This window comes from Ovis canadensis, chromosome 22 (genome assembly GCF_042477335.2).
Source record: "Ovis canadensis isolate MfBH-ARS-UI-01 breed Bighorn chromosome 22, ARS-UI_OviCan_v2, whole genome shotgun sequence".
NCBI classification, from domain to species: domain Eukaryota; kingdom Metazoa; phylum Chordata; class Mammalia; order Artiodactyla; family Bovidae; genus Ovis; species Ovis canadensis.
Window position 1 is genome coordinate 33,526,349 of NC_091266.1, and position 21,421 is coordinate 33,547,769.

Below are 21,421 nucleotides of genomic sequence, written 5' to 3' on the forward strand. Positions count from 1 at the left end.
AAAAACAGGTCCAGGGCGGTCAGGTGACTTGCCCAAGGTGGCACAGCCAGTTGGTGTCAAAGTCTGTGAAATACACACCCACATTCTCTTACTTCTTGTCACAAAGACTGAAGTAACCTAAGGAGACATCAATCTGAATCCCACAAGAGTTAAATTCCATTTGAGAAGAGTAAAACTATGACTCAGTGGTAAGTGGCTGTTCCCTCTTTTCAAGCAGAGCCCACATGGAGTGACTGATGGGACAGTCATCACAGCAAAAAGCAAGCCAGTGTCACTTCCCCTTACCCAGAAGATCAACCTAACGAAGCTGAGAAACAGGCCCAGGAGTCTGCACAAAGGAATTGAACCTGAAACTCTACCTGCTTGGAGTAGTTGGGTATTAGTCCAACTCGTTCCTCTGGGTTCATACAATCCCCATGACCCCATCTCAAAGGGTAAAAGTTTTAAAATTTAAAATTTAAGATTTTTAAAATTTAAAATTTAAAAATTTTAAAATCTCAAAGGGTAAAAATTAGCATCGTAGAAAAATTAAAACACTGGAGAAATGTTTAGAATAAAAAGTTCAAGATGTCCTCCATCCACCAAAAGGCAACCACTATCAACAATTCCTTGTGTATCCTTGCAACGAAAAAGTTAATAAACCAGTATAAAATACATAGATACATATACACTGGCATAAATATATATAAATGCTGCTCTATACGTACTTGCAAAATGTAGATAGATGAGTAGGTAAATAGGTAGGTAAACAGATAGAAGCACCCTGTTTAGTTTCTGCCTTCACATAGGTTGCCAGAAGTCCAGTCTCACTAGTATATATGATAAACTGGTCATTCCAAGGACAGAAATGCTGTTGTTAATCAAAGTTAATTTTGTCTTACCCAACGTATACTTGCAGAGCCTGGGAACATAGCCAAATAGCTGAGAAAATATAGAAAGGGACAAAGAAAGGGGAGGAATGAGGAAGAAAAGCCAGAAAGAGGAGATGAGAAAGGAAAGTAAGCAATGAATAGATGTTCCCTACAGACTAGCACATGACAGATACTCATTCAATACTTGCTGAATGACTGATTTAATAAATTAATTAAAAAACCAGGACAAACATTTCTAAAAACATATATGACATTTCATGTATTAAAATATTAGCAGATATGGCCCCCAGTTCTCTAAGAAGCATCCTTTTTGACCTACACTGTCCAATATGATAGCTACTGGCCACATGTGGCTGTTGAACAGTTAAAATGTGTGCTCTGTGTGTAAAACACACACAGATTTCAAAGATTTAGTATGAGGAAAAGAATAGATAGAAAACATTTCATTAATAATTTTACATTGGTTATAGGTTGGAATTTTAGATATATTGGGCTAAGTAAACCACATTATTGAAATGTACTCACTTGTTTCTTTTTATTCTAGTATTTTTTTTTTTTTTACTATGACAACTAGAAAACTTGAAATTTCACATGTAGCTTGTGTTATACATTTTTTGAATAATGCTGGTCTAGAACACAGAGACTATTAAAGCAATGACTATATCTGGCTTCCCTGCTCTGTTTCAGCACCTAGCACAGGGCCTTGAGAATGGAAGGCTCCCTGTAATGTCTGGATAAGGAAATACTTAGGCCTGGGACTACAAGGCAGGAGGGCTTAACCTGATCCTGTTCTAATGGAACAATAGCTGTGTGAACCTTCCAGGCCTTGTTTTCCTCATCTTTAAAATGGTGATGATAATAATGCGTGACTTATAAGAAAATGCAATGCAGGAGACCCAGGTTCAATCCCTGGGTTGGGAATGGAGAAGGAAATAACAACCCCTTCCAGTATTCTTGTCTGGAGAATCCCATGGACAGAGGAACCTGGCAGGCTACAGTCCATGCAGTCGAAATGAGGTGGACACGACTGAGCTACTAACACTACAAGAAAATAGCATGGACGAAATGAGATAATGTTTACAAAAGGGCTTTGAAGGGGTAAAACAGATGTCAGATCGCTCCTCCATTCTAGTGTCCTCCTTTAGCAATAATCGCAGGAGAAGTGAGTTGCAAAAACTACAGAAAGAACAGGGTAAGAAACCAACCGAAAAAATTCCTACATCTGATATTTCCATTCTGGCCTGCATTAGACAATTTACGCAAAAACAGGTGCAAGCTTGAGATTCTCACACTAGTGGAAACTTCAGCATTCATCACTCCCTTTTCACTGCACCTCACCAACCACAGTCGACAAAGTGACTTGCAGATATTTTCCTTGAGGGACCACAGAAAGTCTAACTGGGAGCAGAAGGCGGTCTCTGGGTGGCTTTCGAAGCAACAGGGTGGCCAATCCCACAACGCCACCTGGGCCCACAGCTCTGTGGGAAATTCGTACAGATCCATGGGTACAAAAATCTGTCTTGGGCATTAGTCCTCATTGATTGTTTTTAGGTGTAGCTAGGAGGAAGCATCTCATTCTATGGGGTGGTCAGGGCACCTGGCAAGGGAAATCCAAAGGACCTTTGGACATGTTGCAGCTTTTTAGTGACACTGGGACAGATTTTACCATCCCAGCTGGGCATCTTCTCTCCAAATCAAAGATTATTTCAAAAGGGAAGACTGTGTGAAGGAAACATATTTCTGCAAGGGTCATTTAAGGAGGAAGCTTAAGTGTGGACTAAACCACAGCAGAGAGAGAGCAGACTGAACAACCCAAGGCCACAAGGCGGGAGGACAGCAGAGCAAAAATTGACTATTTCAAGAGGCCCCAGATCAGATTCTCCCCTCAGTCTCTGCAAGGCAGCACAGGAGCCCCAGAAGCCAGCACGGACTTACCATCAGCGAGGCTGCCACACCAAGGAGAGCAAGGAGGGTGCAGTCACTTCCCCTTTGCTGGGAGGGTCTGTCTCTCTTCCCCTGTCTAAAAGCTGCTGCCTGTGACGTGGAAGTGAGCTGTGACCTGGCCAGGCTCTAAGCCCCTGGGAACACTGCCCCGTGACCTGCCCTGTGACAGCCCACAAGGCCTGAGTTGCTGCCAGCTCCTCCAACCAGAAAACCAATGGACAGGGCTGCAGGCATGGAGCAGAGTCTCCAGAGCATGGCTGCAGAGCATAACCCACTGCAGAGTCTTTTTGAAATTCATTTTGTCTGAACCAACCTCTGAGATTCTTGTTCAGTCGGTCTAGGGTAAGGCGGGGACACCAGCATGTTAAACAAAGTGGGGGGCAATGCCAATATCAGGTCTGACTTGGGATCCTGTGGTCTACAGAACTCAGGGAAGCCTCACTGTCCTTAATCCTTTCTCTTTCCCAGGCTTTATTCCTGCTTCTTGTCTCCATGACGAAGAGGAGGGTCGGGGGGAGAGGCTTAGAAGTAAGTAAGACAAAGCAGAGTATGAGTCTGAAGGCCCTGTGTTTCCATGTGAGCTGCTCCAAGTCCTCATGCAAGTTATTGAACCTTGCTGAACCTCAGTTTTCTCATCTGTGAACTGGTGGTAAAACCATCTACCCACTCAGGGTTGTGGGGGGTGGGGAATAAACACCCATGGAGTGACCAGCGCATTACACACAGCAACTGGCACAGCGTCACCTTAGTGCTAGCTCTTTCCATGAGGGGGAGGGGCGGTTCAGGGCAGTTCTCCATATGAGTATCTTTGCAAGAGAAACTGCAAACATAAATCACTGATTTAGGCATAAAGGGAAAGAAAAATAAGTAGGTAAATTGCAACAACAAAAAACCACAGTAAGGGGCCATGAATTCAGGTCACATGGGAGAGTGGGGAGATGCGCAGAGCAGGTGAGCACCATCTCTAAGAGCTCTATGGAGACTGGCTAGGAGGAAATCCACAGAGATTGACAAAGATTTAGGCATAAAGCTGTGTGGAGATTTATTGCAACATTATTATTTTTTTAACTGGAAATAGCCTACAGATGTATTTTTCATTTTCTTTTTTTCAACATTATGATAAACCTACATTACAGTTGACCTCTGAACAACATGGGTTTAACTGCACTGACAAGTTATGCGCATATTTCATTTTCAATAAAAATGATCAACTACATGATTCCCTGTTGGTTCAATCCATAAATGCAGAACCACGGATACCAAGGGCCTGTGTGGGACTTGAGCATCCGTGGATTTTGGCGTCCTACATGGGTCCTGGCAACAATCCCCCACCAATACCAAAGGATGACTCAAAGATTTTTGTCTACATGGGTGGGGACAGGGGAGTCAGTGCCCCTAAGCCACATGTTGTTCCAGGGTCAGTTGTATCTTATTTCAGAAAAGAAAATGTTCCTTTTTAAATCTGGGAGAAGACTTTGGAATCCATCTGATTAGCTAAAAGTATTTGTATCTCAATTGTTTTCCTTTTAAACTCCAGTTTAACAATCAGATTAGAATACTAATATCAACAAAGGAAGGCCAGATGTGGACATATCCCTCTAAATTTTCCCTATGTGAAAAAGGCAAAATTCATTATGATTCTGGGCATGAGAAGCACAAAGGGCATGAGAAAAGATAGGGGAGGTAAAGAGAAAATACATATCAGAAAGCAGACAAGATCTCCAATGTAATACTGAATAATACTGGAAGAATTGGTTCGGCGCTTCCCTTCCCCCTCAACACACACACACACACAAATATGGACACACTAAATTATGAGAACTTTTGAAATAAAACTCAGTGTTACCCATCAAGACCTCTCCCACACAGACTAACAGAATCTATTTTTACATTCCAATGAGATTTGCAGTAAAGAATAGAGCGCCTGAAAAAAAAAAAAAAGAGCGCCTATAAAAAGAGGAAATAATTTCTGCACTGTACCTGGGTTTTTCTCACTTCCTTATTTTAAAATAATCACCTAACAAATCCAAACAATTCAGAACAATAGTACAGTCTTTTATGCCCTGGGTATATAATCCTGCAAACATTTTGGAACTGGACTGAACTGGTTAAAAGGTTCTGGGTAATTTGCCATCTATTTAGAAAACTCACGATGATATCTTACAGTGCTGGGGTACTGGAAGAGACCTTCCAAATCACCTGGTCCGACCCCATCATTTTACAGATGAAGGCCTTGGGAAATAAACTGGCTGTTACAACACGCTGAAGACTCTATAATTTAAACATCTGCTCAGTTTCAAGGTGACTGACAAATGTGGAGAGAGGGGGTAGGGAATAAAACCTCCCAAACATTTTTAGTGGCATAGTAATTACGATCAACACGCCTGTTAAATGAAGAAGCAGTAAGGACTGTGATGGAAGTATACCCCCACTCCGATGTCAGGACCATTTACATCTGGAAAACTGAGAGGTTGAAAGCTGTCAGAACTAACATATTGAATCTGTGAGTCAAGGACCAGGAAGAGAACTCAAGAGCTCTATCCGAAGTCTACGGGCCTAAGCGCCAAACACTGGGCTGATTTTATACGTAAACACTGCTCCAGGAGTCAACCTTATGAGACAGTGCCTTCATTTCCAGAAAAGTAGAGAGCTGAGAAAATGATCCAGGCATAACAGAAGTACAAGACAACTCACTAGACAGAGGAAGGGTGACTTAGACCTTAGCTCAGTTTTCAGCAGACCCCTAACCAGCAGCATCAGCATCACCTGGTTGCTTGTTAAAAATGCAGAATCTTGGGTCCCATCCAGACTCAAGAATCTGTATATTGACAAGAATCCCAGGTCCTCCCACCCTCATTAAAGTTTGAGAAGTACACAGCAGCAAGAGAAAGTATAATTAACTACTTGTAACCTCACTCAGGGCTTCCCTGGCGGCTCAGTGGTAAAGAACCGGCCTGCTAATGCAGAAGATGCAGGTTCATTCCCTGGGCTGGGAAGATCCCCTGGAGGAGGGCATGGAAACCCATTCCGGTGTTCTTGCCTGGGAAATCCCATGGACAGAATCTAGTGGGTTACAGTAAATGGGGTGGCAAAAGAATTAGACACGAACTACAACCACCACAATCGATCCAAGTTTCTGGAATTATTACCTCTATTACCAGCTCTATTCTCTAAAGCTTTTGATCTTTAAGCCTTATTTTAAATTTTAAGTGGTCTAAAATTTAGCCTAAATTTTAAATGGTCTCAATGAATATCTTACTAAATAGTAATATTTGTTGACAAAAATTCAACTAATTATCAAGTTAAGAAGACAAAAAGAATTTTATTTGAGCCATACTGAGGATTATAACCTAGCAAGTAGATTCTCAGAAAGCTCTAAGAACTCTCCTACCTGCTAGAAGTCAAAGGCACAGTCACAAACATTTTTGAGACAAAGGACTGTACATCAAAATGACATACTGATGTTTTACATAAAGTTCATCAAGGATACATGGTCCAGGTAGGCACAGACAAAGCGAGCAACTAGTCATCATGACCCTGTACAAAGCTGGGAAACAACACTATTATTTTAAGTTACATTGTTAGTGTCAGAAGAGAGAAAAAATTGATCTTTACGGTCGAGCAGGCACTCCCATTCCTGAGAAGCTCAGGCTAATGTGGGTCAGTGTGCAATGTGGATGCGTACTGCACATGGGGGAGGGGAGGAGAGGTCCAAACACCCAGAGAGATTTTGATGGTTAATTTTTTCTTGCCCTGCCTTAAAATAAAAATTTTATTTCATCACCTTTTCTCACAAAAGACCTTAAAATTCTTTTTAAAAAATGTCTATAAATATTCTTGGAGTTTTACTGTTTCCCAAGGTTACATAGATTATGAATGGAAATCTTTTTCCCTGCTATTTTCTGTTATGGTTACAGCAGGAATATGACCAATATTTCTTCAGTTGGGAATTAGAAACCCCAGGGAGATCTGGTGAAGGAGGAAGACTGGATTCAGTATAGACATGTTTCCCTAGCAAAACAACAACAACAACAACAACAACCCAGAAACTTGAGGTAAGAGAATTTTATGATCAAAAGGTTGTGAAGGTCACATGGTCTAACCATGGTTCCAAAGATGAATTCCTTTTACACCATGCATGCAGTCTCTGCTTGGACACTCCTGGTGATGTGGAACTCACCACCTCCAAAAGCCACCCATCCCATCTTTGCACACTTCAGTTGTTAGAAAGATGCCTGAAATGTGTTTCCCTGTAGCTTTCAATAGCTCTACAATCAGTAACCCCACAATTATTGTCTCTACCATTAGTGCATCCCCATTATCAATTTTCCATCATGTTTCCCACTGGAATTGTTTTAACAGAGAAAGTCAAAGAAATAGGTTTCATGTATTTATTTCTCATAGGACTGGGGCAGCTTGTACTGGTGGGGTGTATGAAAATTTTATTTTAGACTTTTATTTTGAAGTACCTTAGGAAAACCTCATGTGTACAACAGGGATATTAAAATAAATTATCACAAGTTATAGAGATTATAACTAAGGACATACTCATACCAGAAACATAGTATAGGGATAATATCCTTAAACACTGTTTTAGCTCTAAGCTTCTGGGGAATCAAAGCAGGTATGAAATAAGACAAGACGGTGTTGCTTCAGAAATATTTGAGACTCTCTGGCCTAAGGAACTCATAGGTTTCAGCCCTGGAAAGTGTCTTAGCTCAAGTGCAAGCCCGCCTCTTAAACAGAAGAAAGTGTTAGTGTTAGACGCTTGGTCGTGTCTGACTCTTTGTGACCCCATGGACTGTAGCCCGCCAGGCTCCTCTGTCCATGAAATTCTCCAGGCAAGAATACTGGAGTGGATAGCTAATTCCCTTCTCCAGGGGATCTTCCTAACCCAGGGATCAAACTCAGGCCTCCTGCACTGCAGAGATTCTTTACTGTCTCAGCCACCAGGGAAGTCCCACAAAAAAGGAAACTGAAACCCAAAGAGGCTACATAAATTACCCAATATTGGGCATCCAGTTAGCATCAGAGCCAGGCAATAGAGTGTCGTCACTCATTTTTGCTACAACGTTAGACTTTGTCTTCCGTTTGTTAAGGAAGCTTATTTAGCACAAAAATCAGAGATATAGCCACCCCACCCCACCCCCCCCACCCCCCCGCCATTACTGGGCCAACTGAGGGTGATGGCTATGGACATTCCCAAAGTAAACCTAAGCCATTCTAGCCTCCCCACACAGAGACCTCAAATCCCCACATTCACAAATCTAATATCAGATAAGAAAGTGACATTGGAGGCACAAGCCATCCTCCTTCATACCGTTTTCTATGATTCCATTTGTCCCTACATTTCCATTGATTCTGAACCACCCAGATTTTCCACTAAGCAGCTGGTTTTAATCTCCCATTTAAAATCTCTCTTTCTGATGAGAGGTTATTTGCTTTCAGAACAGAAGCACCTCTGTGAAACATGCCATTCCTCCTGAAACACTTGAAGCTAAGGGCTCATAGCACACTGAGCGAGAGTCATTAGTGAAAAGTAAAATATTATAAGCGATCAATTTATCCAGGCATCTGAACATCAGACACAGCCAAGCAATAGTCAGAGAATCCCTTCTACCATCTATTTTTAAAAACAACAGTATTTGAAAGAACAGTCTGTTAGTGCACATGCCATGAGGCCAGTACAGTGACATCACAGCCATGGCGTGCAGAATGATGGACAGGTGGGTCACAGCAGCCTGCCCCCCAGATCATAAGCTCACGCTAAGCAGTGGCAGAAGCTCATCCTCTGCAACAACCAGCTGCATCTCACTTCTCTGTAAGTTTCAGCAGACCCCTCAAACCAATGAAGTACACTCGTGCAAGTATGAATCATGCATTTTTTCCTATCCTTGCGTCCTTCTGAAGTAAAGATAAGCAAACTCGGGAAAACTCCCGGTCCCAGGGGTTTCAAGTGAGACATCTTCTACACTCCCACTTGTCAATTATATTACAGAATGGCCTGGGGTCCTACTGTGTTAGGTCACCTGGTCATATTTACTGGTTTGGAGCAGGCCATTCCTAGGATAAAAGCATCTAGGAACTCTCCTAGCTTTTTAAGGTCACTAAGAATTTGTGAATTCTTGATTCACAAATCAAACGACATGGGGTGGATGAGTAAAATTTTAATGCCCAAGGCACACCAGGGATAATTGAGCATAGTTACATCGCTCCATTATTTTCCAGGTTTCTTTGCTGGCATTAGGTGTATAAGAGCTCAAATGGCAAGAGAATAGAAGATAAACACATAGCTTGCTCAGAGCCCACAGTGAAGCAAAAACAGAAATCAAAAAGAGGAAGAAAAGCTGTGACATGCATCCATCCCAGAGCACATCTTCCGGTACTGTTAATCGGAGCATTTGTCACCCTTCCTGGGGCCACTGAAGTCATTAGTCCCGGCAGAGAGGCTCGGAATTCTCCCATTTTAAAAGGAGAAACAGGCAAAGGACAGAAACTAGACTGGTGGAAAGTAGAGAAGGGAGGTGTTTCTCTATAATCATGTTACCCAAAAGTGTCACCTTTTCAACCAAAATCTTCAGGTCACCTGATGATAAAAAATGGAAGTGGCTTGCAACAGGAAGGTTGGAAGTCATAGTCCTCATATCCCCACCAAACTAAGTCACAAACTCCCACCCCCATTGCCCTCTAGGCTGGAGTCTCTGTCCAGTGTCTTCTGAGGTGTAGACAATTCTAAAAAGAGGGCTTATCATAGCACAGAACCCAAGGAAAAGTGCCATCTTTCTTTCCTGTGGTCCAAGAGACCTACCCTATCCTACCCTATCCAGGAGACCTAACCTACCCTATTCTGGGATGGGACAATCCCATCCCAGATATAGGCTGCTCTAAACCAGTAAATACGACTGGGGTTCTTTGCATAGTGAGGTCTAGATTCAGTCTGTAATAGGAATGATGACCATTAACACCACAATGTCTCGCCTGAAATGCCTGAGGCCTGGATGGGTCGTTTTTTCCAGGGTGTGCATATCCGTACTCCAGAAGAGACCCTTACCTTCAGAAATGGCCTTCTTCACAGCTGCTACGTAAGTCTCAGGCTCATCGTCACAGGTGAGCTCCTGCCAGTGGGCCCAGTCTGGAAAGAAGTCCAGGAACTCCTCGCTGTCCTGTACCCCGCAGAGCAGCCGCACTACACGGTGTGGAGGATGAAAGGCTCTCTGCAGCAGGGGCAGCAAGCTCGGCTGGCAGAAGCACTGCACCAGCTCGGCAGAGAGCAGCACCACAATGCAGCGCACGTGGAGAAAGAAGCTCAGGTCCTCGGCGGAGAAGGACGTCTTGGGGCTCAGCCTGTAAGTCAGTGTCTTCTGGCTGCGGACCTGCCGACTGGAAAGGAAAAGGTCCTGGAGGTACTGGCACCACTCCTCAGCATCTCGGCTGTAAACGATGAGGATGTCGCATCCTCCCAGCATCCCTGAGCAAGAAGGAGACACGGAAGCACATTAATATGCCTGCTCCCACTAGGGCTTCCCACGACCTGCGAGAGTCACCATCCAGACGAGGGGCCTGGCACCCATAATCTCTCACGCTCCACCCCTAGCATACCTGCCCAACTTCTCTCCCATTCACAGCCTGTGTTCCTACCATTCCAGACTCCCTGCCATTGTCCAAACACCCCATGCTGTTTCAGATCTTGCTATTGCTTCTGCTGGTATCCTCTCCTGCCAATGGCTGATGTAGTATAGGATTACAATGATGAAAGAAACTGCAAGCACTTACTTACAGCTTACTACATTCCAGCTTGTCCAAGCTTGTTGCCTAGAAAATTCATTAGATCATCACAGCAACCTTCCAAGGTACCACTACTAGCCAGGTTCTAAAGCTGAGAAAATTGAGGTATGGCAGAATGAGTAATTTACCCAAGAGCCCCAGTGGCAGAGTTAGAATTTGAACCGAGGCAGTTTGATCCCTGGTGGCTCAGATGGTAAAGGTTTGATTCCTGGGTTGGGAAGATCCCCTGGAGAAAGGAATGGCTATCCATTCCAGTATTCTTGCCTGGAGAATTCCATAGACAGAGGAGCCTGGTGGGCTACAGTCCATGGGGTCACAAAGAGTCAGATACGACTGAGCGCCTAACACTTTCACTTTCAGTTTGACCCCAGAACACAGTGGTTACAAGCACAGATCAGGAATCAGGCAGCCAGACTTAGCATCTTGGCTCTCTGAAGTAGTAGCCGTGAAACCCTGGGCAAGTTGCTTACATTTTCTAAACCTCATTTACTTATCTGTAAACGGAAATATAAAGGCAATATTTATCAGTGTTTTGTGAGAATTAAATTACATATGTTATGTAAATTGCTGAGCATAGTGGTTGGCATGGAGTAAACCCTCAGTGATTGGCAGCCAGTGTCATTATCCTCACAGTAATATAAACAATGCATTAATGTAAAGGTAACCATGGTTGCACTAACACATTGACCTATACAGTGCCTTTTATAAGGTGCCCTTCACCATACATGGTCGGTCACACAGGCTTTCTTCTTCTTGTAATAAAGCGCAAATGCCAGAAACAGAGTCCAAAGCCTCAGAGAAGTGTTGAATCTTTGGGGGATCACAAAGTGATCCCAAACGCCTCATTTACAGATAAAAGATATACTTCATCTGAGAAGATAAAGGAATTTATTTAAATTTACATTCAGCAAATTCATTCAGAGTCTGGACTGAAACTCAGGTTGCCCCCTGGTTTCCTATCCCGTCCTCTTGCCAACTTCACCTGCCACCTCCCATCAGGAATCCTGTCAAGAATCTTATGAGCAATAAATCTTGTTCTCCATTATGGAAGTTCAAAGAAGCTTGGTTCTTAACATAACACTTGTGAGTCCTCATCTCCCATTAATTTGATGAACTATTCTAAGGGATTTGAAGGGGTGAGCAGAGAAGTATCTATGAATCTACAAGGCAATAGGGAGCCTTCCTTTCACTCAGAGATGGAAGCTGGGAATTTTGTAAAACAGGATTCATCTAAGTTGTGGATTAGCACAATTAAATGCCATCCTTGGGCCACATTTATCTGAATGTCAGAGGCAGGACTGGGGCAAGACCTAAGCTCGTCAGTTCTGAAAACATCATGGAAGGAAGTCCCGTTCCTGGTCCCATCCATACCTATATTCAAAATAAAAATAATGACATATAAAATGTAAACCCAACACAGTTCTGATATCCCCCCAGGATGACAGTACCAAATCTCTTAAAACAGTAAATAAAACAAAAATGTGATGTTTCTTTTTGGAGCCCCTCATTCAGTACTAATATAAAACCCAATAGGCTTCCAGTAGGAACAAATCCATCAGCCTGTGAGTCCTTTTGAAGGGAAGGTGCACAAATTTTAAAAGAAGGCAATTTGAGACTGGAATAAAAGTCAGCAATTCTGAAGACACCATGAACACCTGTAGCTCTGTAGCGAACTCAATTCTGAACATGGTCTGTTTCCTCAGTTTTGAATAAAACAGTCCCTTTTAGGAATGCTTACTCTGGTCCCAGAGTTAAGTAGATCAAGGACAAAATTTAAATGTATCAATGGTACAGCCTTCCATAAAATGAAATCTTTGCCAATTGAATCTTTTTTCTTCTGTATAGAATATTTCTTTGGAACCTCGATGGAAAAATAATTTCTGCACTACAAAAGGAATAAAATTGGCAGAGCTACATAACTATGGAGCTCATACTGAGAAAAAGCAGAGTTAACACCCAAATATATGCTCCTCCTCCCTACAAGGCTGTTTTATACTAAGAAGCAAATGTTCTTCTAAATGTAAAGGATAATTGCATATGAATGGGCATGAATATGGCCCATCCAGTAGGCAGCATGCAAGACTACATTTCATTACAATATTAAGGATGCAAAGTTAGTGATGCTGGGCTCAAGATTTATTTAAAAGTATAAAAGTAAGAAGCTGTAGTCACATACTCTGCCTCCACATACACACAGAGACAAATATACTAGCAAATATCATGTTAATAGTTTATACAAAAGAACTAAAAGGAGAGTAAGGTCTCAGAAGAGGCTGGCTGTGGTCCCATACATTAGTGATGGAGAAACCATGGGTAATGTTTTCAACAGGGTTGACAAGTGATGGCTAAAGAGTGAGGAAGAAGGAAGAAAGTGATTTCTGAGAGCACCCTTAAAGGGTACTAAGGAAATACCCTTAAGAAGGAAACTTGGGTCTCAGATCATTGATTGTCTTAGCAGGAAAGCAGCAACGGTACATTGCCTGACTATGTAGATATGAGTGATTTATACCACTTTTCTAAGGAGTCTGCTCAGTTGCTAAGTCATGTCTGACTCTTTGTGACCATGTGGATTACAGCATGCCAGGCTTCCCTGCCTTCACTATCTCCTGGAGCTTGCTCAAACTCATGTCCATTGAGTCGGTGATGACATCCAACCATCTCATCCTCTGTTGTCCCCGTCTTTTCCTGGCCTCAATCTTTCCCAGCATCTGGGTCTTTTCCAATGAGTCGGCTCTTTGCATCAGGTGGCCAAAGCATTGGAGCCTCAGCTTCAGCATCAGTCCTTCCAAAGAATATTCAGGGTTTATTTCCTTTAGGATTGACTGGTTTGATTTCCTTGCTGTCCAAGGGACTCTCAAGAGTCTTTTCCAGCACCACAGTTCAGAAGCATCAATTCAGTGACTCAAAAGCAAAACAACATTTTTAAGACAAGTTCTGGGGCCATGGAGGAGGGAGTACTCGGTTCACCCTGGATCCTGCCTCACCACTTCCTGCTCCTCTGTTAACAGCACATCACAATACCTCCTACTTATTAAAGACTTCTAGCCATCAAGAAAACTTTAAATGTTAATAATAGGGGAAACCAGGTGTGCAACATATGAGAATTCTCTGTACTATCATCCCAATTTTTCTTTAAATCTAAAACTTCAAAAATAAAAGTTTTAAAATAGAATTTAAATAAAAAGCACTTAAGGAGTTCAGTTCAGTTCAGTTGCTCAGTCATGTCTGACTCTTGGCGACCCCATGAATCTCAGCATGGCCAGGCCTCCCTGTCCATCACCAACTCCCAGAGTTCACCCAAACTCATGTCCATCAAGTCGGTGATGCCATCCAGCCATCTCATCCTCTGTCGTCCCCTTCTCCTGCCCCTAATCCCTCTCAGCATCAGTCTTTCCAATGAGTCAACTCTTCACATGAGGTGGCCAAAGTTTTGGAGTTTCAGCTTTAGCATCAGTCCTTCCAAAGAACACCCAGGACTGATCTCCTTTAGAATGGACTGGTTGGATCTCCTTGCAGTCCAAGGCACTCTCAAGAGTCTTCTCCAACACCACACTTCAAAAGCATCAATTCTTTGGCGCTCAGCCTTCTTCACAGACCAACTCTCACATCCATACATGACCACTGGAAAAACCATAGCCTTGACTAGATGGACCTTTGTTGGCAAAGTAATGTCTCTGCTTTTCAATGTGCTATCTAGGTTGGTCATAACTTTCCTTCCAAGGAGTAAGCATCTTTTAATTTCATGGCTGCAATCACCATCTGCAGTGATTTTGGAGCCCAAAAAAATAAAGTCTGACACTGTTTCCACTGTTTCCCCATCTATTTCCCATGAAGTGATGGGACCAGATGCCATGATCTTCATTTTCTGAATGCTGAGCTGTAAGCCAACTTTTTCACTCTCGTCTTTCACTTTCATCAAGAGGCTCTTTAGTTCCTCTTCACTTTCTGCCATAAGGGTGGTGTCATCTGCATATCTGAGGTTATTGATATCTCTTCTGGCAATCTTGATTCCAGCTTGTGCTTCTTCCAGCCCAGCATTTCTCATGATGTACTCTGCATAGAAGTTAAATAAGCAGGGTCACAAAATACAGCCTTGACGTACTCCTTTGCCTATTTGGAACCAGTCTGTTGTTCCATGTCCAGCTTTAACTGTTGCTTCCTGACCTGCATATAGGTTTCTTAAGAGGCAGGTCAGGTGGTCTGGTATTCCCATCTCTTTCAGAATTTTCCACAGTTTATTGTGATCCCAGTCAAAGGCTTTGGCATAGTCAATAAAGTAGAAATAGATGTTTTTCTGGAACTCTCTTGCTTTTTTCATGATCCAGCAGATGTTGGCAATTTGATCTCTGGCTCCTCTGCCTTTTCTAAAACCAGCTTGAACATCTGGAAGTTCACGGTTCATGTATTGCTGAAGCCTGGCTTGGAGAATTTTGAGCATCACTTTGCTAGCGTGTGAGATGAGTGCAATTGTGTGGTAGTCTGAGCATTCTTTGGCATTGCCTTTCTTTGGGATTGGAATGAAAACTGACCTTTTCCAGTCCTGTGGCCACTGCTGAGTTTTCCAAATGTGCTGGCATATTGAGTACAGCACTTTCACAGCATCATCTTTCAGGATTTGAAATAGCTCAACTGGAATTCCATCACCTCCACCAGCTTTGTTTGTAGTGATGCTTCCTAAGGCCCACTTGACTTCACATTCCAGGATGTCTGGCTCTGGGTGAGTGATCACACCATCATGATTATCTGGGTCGTGAAGATCTTTTTTGTACAGTTCTTCTGTGTATTCTTGCCACCTCTTCTTAATATCTTCTGCTTCTGTTACGTCCATACCATTTCTGTCCTTTATCGAGCCCATCTTTGCATGAAATGTTCCCTTGGTATCTCTAATTTTCTTGAAGAAAATTAGTCTTGCCCAGAGTTAGACTCTTCTAAATGGAAATCTACTTAAAATGTCTCATTCCTGAGGTTTGGCGCTAAATTTCACTCACCCCCTTTGAGTGAAAGTATAGGCATCCTCCAGAGTTATTGCAGATTTGGTTCTTTGGCTGCTGCTCCTAACTCGCTTCAGTCGTGTCCGACTCTGTACGACCCCATAGACGGCAGCCCACCAGGCTCCCCAGTCCCTGGGATTCTCCAGGCAAGAACACTGGAGTGGGTTGCCATTTCCTTCTCCAGTGCATGAAAGTGAAAAGTGAAAGTGAAGTCACTCAATCGTGTCCAACTCTTCACGACCCCATGGAAGGTTTGGTTCTAGACCACCATAATAAGGTGAATACTGCAAAATCAAGTCTCCCAAATTTGAGGGTTTCCCAGTGCATATAAAACTTATAGTATAATGTGTATTCTGTTAACTGTATGAAAGCATTAAGTCTAAAAATAAAAAAATGTACATACCTTAATTAAAAAATGCTTTATTGCTAAAAATGCTACCATCTGAGCCTTAACCATGTTTTGCAATAGTAAAATCAAAGGTCACTGATCACAAATCATCATAACAAATATATTAATAATGGAAAAGCTTGAAATATTGTAAGAATTACCAAAATGTGACAGAAAGACAGGAAGTGAGCAAATGCTGTTGGAAAAAAAATAACGCCAATACTATTGGTTGATGCAGGGTTGCCACAAACCTTCAATTTGTAAAAAATAAAACTCAATATCTGCAAAGCGCAATAAAGCCACGTGCAATAAAATGAGGTATGCCAGTACTTGAGAAGGAAGTGGTTAGTACCTCAGGCTAGTTAATATCACAACCTACTTGGTCACCAACTCCTGGTGTGACTTCAGACCAATATACTCTGTCTAAGCAATTTTGCCTCAATGTAAATGAAGACAACGAGATCTATCACCTTCCTGAACTTTACTCTGCTGCTGAAACTGAAACTTGAGGAAATTCTAGAAAAGTCCAAAGTGGAAGTCAAAGTCCTTCCACAACCTGCTGGGACTAAACGTTTTGTCGGGGACTCTCTCTCATATGTAGGGACACCCTTTTCTTCAATGAGTCCCTTCCTTTAATCATAAGTCACTTCTTCACACGTGCCAAATCCTTCCTCCACTTTTGTTTGTTTGTTTATTTAGAAAAATGAAATACATGAGCCAATAAGGAGTCCATGAATTCCAGACAGAAATAAGGAAAGGTCTTTATCCTTGAGGAGCTTAGAGACCAGGACTGGCTATCAAAGGAGAAAGGAGTGGATAACAGCAGAGGCAGGGCTGGCTGGTGGCGACAGGGAGTGACAGTTTGAAAGACCCAGAATCCACCCCAGAAAAGACCCAAGAAGAGCTTGGCAGCTTCGCAAACTACCCAGCCCAGATCACTCCATTCATCCAACCTGGAGTCCAAGTCTGACTCTGGGCACCATATTGAAGTGGGGTGTGACACAGGAAGGTGACTGGAATAGGGAGAGATCTGGAAACAACATGAGGAGCTTCCAGACTCTGAAAGTGTCAAGTTTAGAGACTTCGCAGGAGTACTGAGGGACTTCAAGGATCAGACAGGAGGTAATGTGACAAAAAAAGTTTAGGTCCCTTCAAGCTCTTTTGTCCTATAAGTCCAGGAATGGAAGAAGGATCTAGAGGTAAGAGAAGCCTTGTGGGGGTAGAAAAAGTTATGAGAGCTTTCTTCAAATACCTGGAGGCTGATACACAGAGGAAAGGATTCTAGTTTTCACTCAACCAGGCTTGGCCACTTGGGAAAATCACTTATGGCTTCTGTCTCCTCTCTCTCAAGAGTAAATACAACAGACATCATCAGGAGCCTACAGAATATTTCATTTCATCTCATTTTCCAAGTTTTTTTCAGATAGAGAGTCAAGATTCTCCTCAATTTCAATAAGCAAATATGCATTTCAAAAAAAAAAAAAAGAAGAAACTAATGCTCACCCTTCAGTGGAAGGGAATTGAAGGAGATCATAAGAAGAAACAAAGTACTGATGCATGCTACAACTTGGATGAACCTTGAAAATGTTATACAATGTGAAAGAAGTTAGTCACAAAGGCCACATAATATATGATCCCATTTATATGAAAGTCCAGAGTAGGGAAATCTAATCTAATCCATCTGTCCAGAGACAGATGGTAGAACTTAGGGCTAGAGAGGAAGAGGGAACAATGGAGTGACGGCCGAAGCGAATGGAATTTCTTTTTGAGGTGATGAAAATGTTCTAAAATTGACTGTGATGACATTTGTACAATTGTGTCTGATTCCTTGCAGTCCCATGGAGTGTAGCCCACCAGGCTCCTCTGTCCATGGATTTTTTTCAGGCAAGAATCCTGGAGTGGGTTGCCATTTCCTACTCCAGAGTATCCTCCCAACCCAGGGATCAAACCCACGATTCTTTAACCCTGCGAAGAAGCAAAGGAAGAGGAGAAAAAGAGGAAGACACGTGAAAGAGTGGCCTGGATGGCTCCAGAGACTACAGCATTCTGGCAAAGAGACAGTCTCACCACTCTCACCAGTGTGCCATCCACATGGGACCTGGTACTTCCAGACCTCAGAAAGTCTTCCACTTGCAGAAATTGGAGTGGTGACTCACCGCAGAGGAGGCTTATGGCAAGCAGATTTGACAGCTTTAACCATTACAGACATACAGAGATTACAGACACTACAGAGCCCATAAATGGGTCCAGGTTTGGCCACTGGGTTTGAGTCCCCGTATGAATAGAAGCACACAATTCTAGCCCCTTTGGCCATGCCTATTGGACACTGGTGGGGGGTGGTTTTCTCCACCCAAAAGTATGCTGTTTCCTGGACTAAGCAGCCCAGGACCTGTTTCTAGCAATAGACGGAGGTGGGGGCATCACTGATCTTATCTCCTACTTCTCCCCAATCACCCACCTACTGTGGCCACTCTGGCCTGCTCCCTGCTCTAGAAATATATCATATCCACCCATTTATTGTTCCCCTGCCTAAAGCCCTCATCCCCCACATGCCTCCTCTCCTGTGCTCCTTCAGGTCTTTGCTCAGATGCCCCTTTCTCCATGAGAACTAACCTGGCAGCCTCCTTTAAAAATGTATCTCCACCCCCCCTTTACCCCTCTACTGTTTTGCCGCCACACTTATCACATAATGTGCTTTCCTTGGGCTTCCCAGGGGGTTCAGTGGTAAAGAAGCTGCCTGCCAGTGCAGGAGACACTGGAGGTACAGGTGGGATCCCTGGGTTGGGAGGATCCCCTGGAGGAGGAAATGGCACCCCACTCCAGTATTCTTGCCTGGAAAATCCCACGGACAGAGGAGCCTGGAGGGCTATGGTCCATGGGGTCACAAAGAGTCGGACACGACTAAGCACGCAGGCACATTGCACTTTCCTTATTCCGTGTTTTGCCTGCCTTCCCTCGCCGTTCCATAAGCTTCAAGGAGTCATGGCTTATGTCTGTTTTATTAAATATACACCTGACACCTAGAACTGTGCCTGCAATAAATATACGTTGAATAAATTGATTCCCTCTAGTTAACTCTGCATGGGCTTTCAGATGGAATGTATGGACTATGAACCTACTATTACCTTATTCATAGTACAAGTTCTTCTAACCTCTATCTAGAGCCCGGCTGGAGAGCCAGGAGGCTAAGGTTAGCTACCTTCCCAATTCCCTTAAATACGAAGTCTGCATTACCAAATCTAAGGGAACTGTCACCGTTGATTGGCCTTTTCTTTCAAGTCACAATTAGAAGACTGTATCTCAGGGGACATGGGGAGAGCTGGTTCTTCATTCTAGCATCTGCCCACAATTTCTCCAAAAACAGCACGTCCTCCCAGCCAACTAGATATTATTTTTCAAGATTTTACATCCTGTTTTCACATGTTATCTCTACTAAAACATCATAAGATGGGATGGAAAAATACTAGTAAACGCACCTGCAAACATGGTAACTCTAATCTTCTCATTTAATAATTCCCTGTTTTACTTATGGCTTGCCTTCACAGACTATAAACTCCTTGAGAGCAGAGATTAGGGTGTCCTGGTCACCAGTGAGGACATATTTAGGCGCACAATATCCACTACATTGCATAGTTAGTGCTCATTGGTTGTCTCTGTTCTCATCATTACTGCGCTTGTTCTGGATCTCAGTGAGTGAGAGGCTTGCCAAGTGTACACGCCACGGACCAGAAGGGAGCCCAGGGCTAATTAGAAGAGACTCCTGGCACCTTTTGATGGGTAGATTACCAAGTTACCCTCACCTCTCCCCAGTCCCCAAAGTTCTGACAAGGACATAAGAAAAGTAAAGCTAAAGGAGTGGTGTTCCTAGAGTCCTACTGAAATTCTAGAAAAAAAAAGGAAAAAAAAGCCCAGGAGGGAAGAGGAAGCCGGTTAAGGAAGGCGGCCCAAAGCCCATCTCCAAACTCGGACTGTCTGAGCGCCCCCTATTGGCCCGATGGGATCCGAAGAGAAGCATTTCGCCGGCGGAGAGACCAGTGGGCTCTCTACATTCTTTAAACTTGACTCTCGGCTCACAGAGTTAGTTCCATAGAGAGATCGACCCTCAGAAGCTCAAGGGCCAGTGCTGGGGGGAGAAAAGGAGACTCAGAAGATGAGGGACAGGGGAAGGCCGGGAATCGCGCAAGAGCCTGGGAAGCGGAACGTGAGAAAGTTGGGGAGGGCAGTCTGCGACAAGAGAGGAAAGAAGAGAAAGAACACAGATCCCGCGCCGAGCCGAGGGAGCAGCCGGGGACAGCGAGAGGGGACAGCGGGCGGCGGGCGGCGGGCGGCGGCGGCGAGAGGGTGCGCGGAAGGGAGGCGGGGGGAGGGACCGGCGTCCGGCCTACGCACCTGAGGCTGCCATGCCGCCGGCCGCGGTCCTCCGTGCCCGGCTCGCTGCGCGCGGGGCCCGGGGCCGGAGCGGGCTCGGCGGCGGCCCTGGCGCAGGACGGGAGCGGCGCCCGGCTCCGCGCAGCACCAGCCGCGGCTCTGGCGCTTCCTCCTCGCGGGCAGCGAGGACTCGCCGCGAGGGCGTGTCCACAAGGCCCGCCTCGCCGGCGGGGCTCGGCCCCCGGCACCTGCTCCCCAGGCGGTTGGGGAGGGGAAGTGAGAACTGCCCCCCACCGGCCCGCAGCCGGCCAGCTCCCCTCGTTCCCCTCATCGCTCACTCAGCGTAGGGGGCAGGCAGAGGGGCTTCTTGCGCCCCGCTCCCCGTGAAATCTGTCAAGTTGGCCACCAAAAGGGCAGCCCGAGTTGGGGGAGCGTTGAGAGAGGAGGGAGGCAGAAGTGTTAGCTTCACGGCCTCTGCCATCTGGGGCGGGGGCTGTCAATGTGCACAGGTGGCCCAGCCATCTCCCCATTCCCTGGGGCTTTCTCCCTGAGCGCTGCCCCGGCAGGAAGGGGAGGGGGCAAGAAGGGGAAGAGGCATCTTCTCTGGCACCTGGCCCTGGTGCTTGGTGTTGCCCTTGATTACCCTCCAGTGACCTTCCTGTAATTCCTGATCTCCAGACGGCACAAGAGCGTTAATGATAACCTCATACGTCAGATGCACGGTATCGTCGTCATTGCCTTTTGTGCCTTTGAGGTAGCACCTACCGTGGCCTTCAGGTTAGCGCTGAAGAAAGAAGCCAAATCTCTTGCTCAGACTCCCACAGAGAGCAGATGCTCCCCGAGGTTCTATACCACGCCTGTTTGAGACCAGAGCTAGAGCTCTCCCTTAACCCTCGCACTCGTCTGCCACGTCTTATCCTCCCCTTTGCCGCTCCTGTAGTGGATTTGAACGGAGCTGTGCCCTTGCAGTCCTCAGCGATGTCCAGAGAGCAGAGATGACAGAGAGATAGGTTTTCTGTGCAAGTGGAAAGATATGAAAGACATTTTAAAATGGAAATATCAGGGTTCAGTCC

At 44.4% G+C, this 21,421-nt stretch overlaps 1 protein-coding gene across 1 annotated transcript in view; it reads right to left on the minus strand.

The window, feature by feature from the left end:
• The window catches only part of PIK3AP1 (phosphoinositide-3-kinase adaptor protein 1), a 123,921-nt gene extending 103,014 nt beyond the window's left edge, over positions 1-20,907 (minus strand). The window contains exons 1-2 of the mRNA XM_069568182.1: positions 20,370-20,907; positions 9,868-10,284 (exon numbers count right to left, since the gene is read on the minus strand). Coding sequence (XP_069424283.1) covers positions 9,868-10,284; positions 20,370-20,679 — 727 coding nt within the window. The 5' untranslated portion in view covers positions 20,680-20,907. The remainder of the gene's footprint in view (positions 1-9,867; positions 10,285-20,369) is intronic.
• Positions 20,908-21,421: the final 514 nt, after the last annotated feature.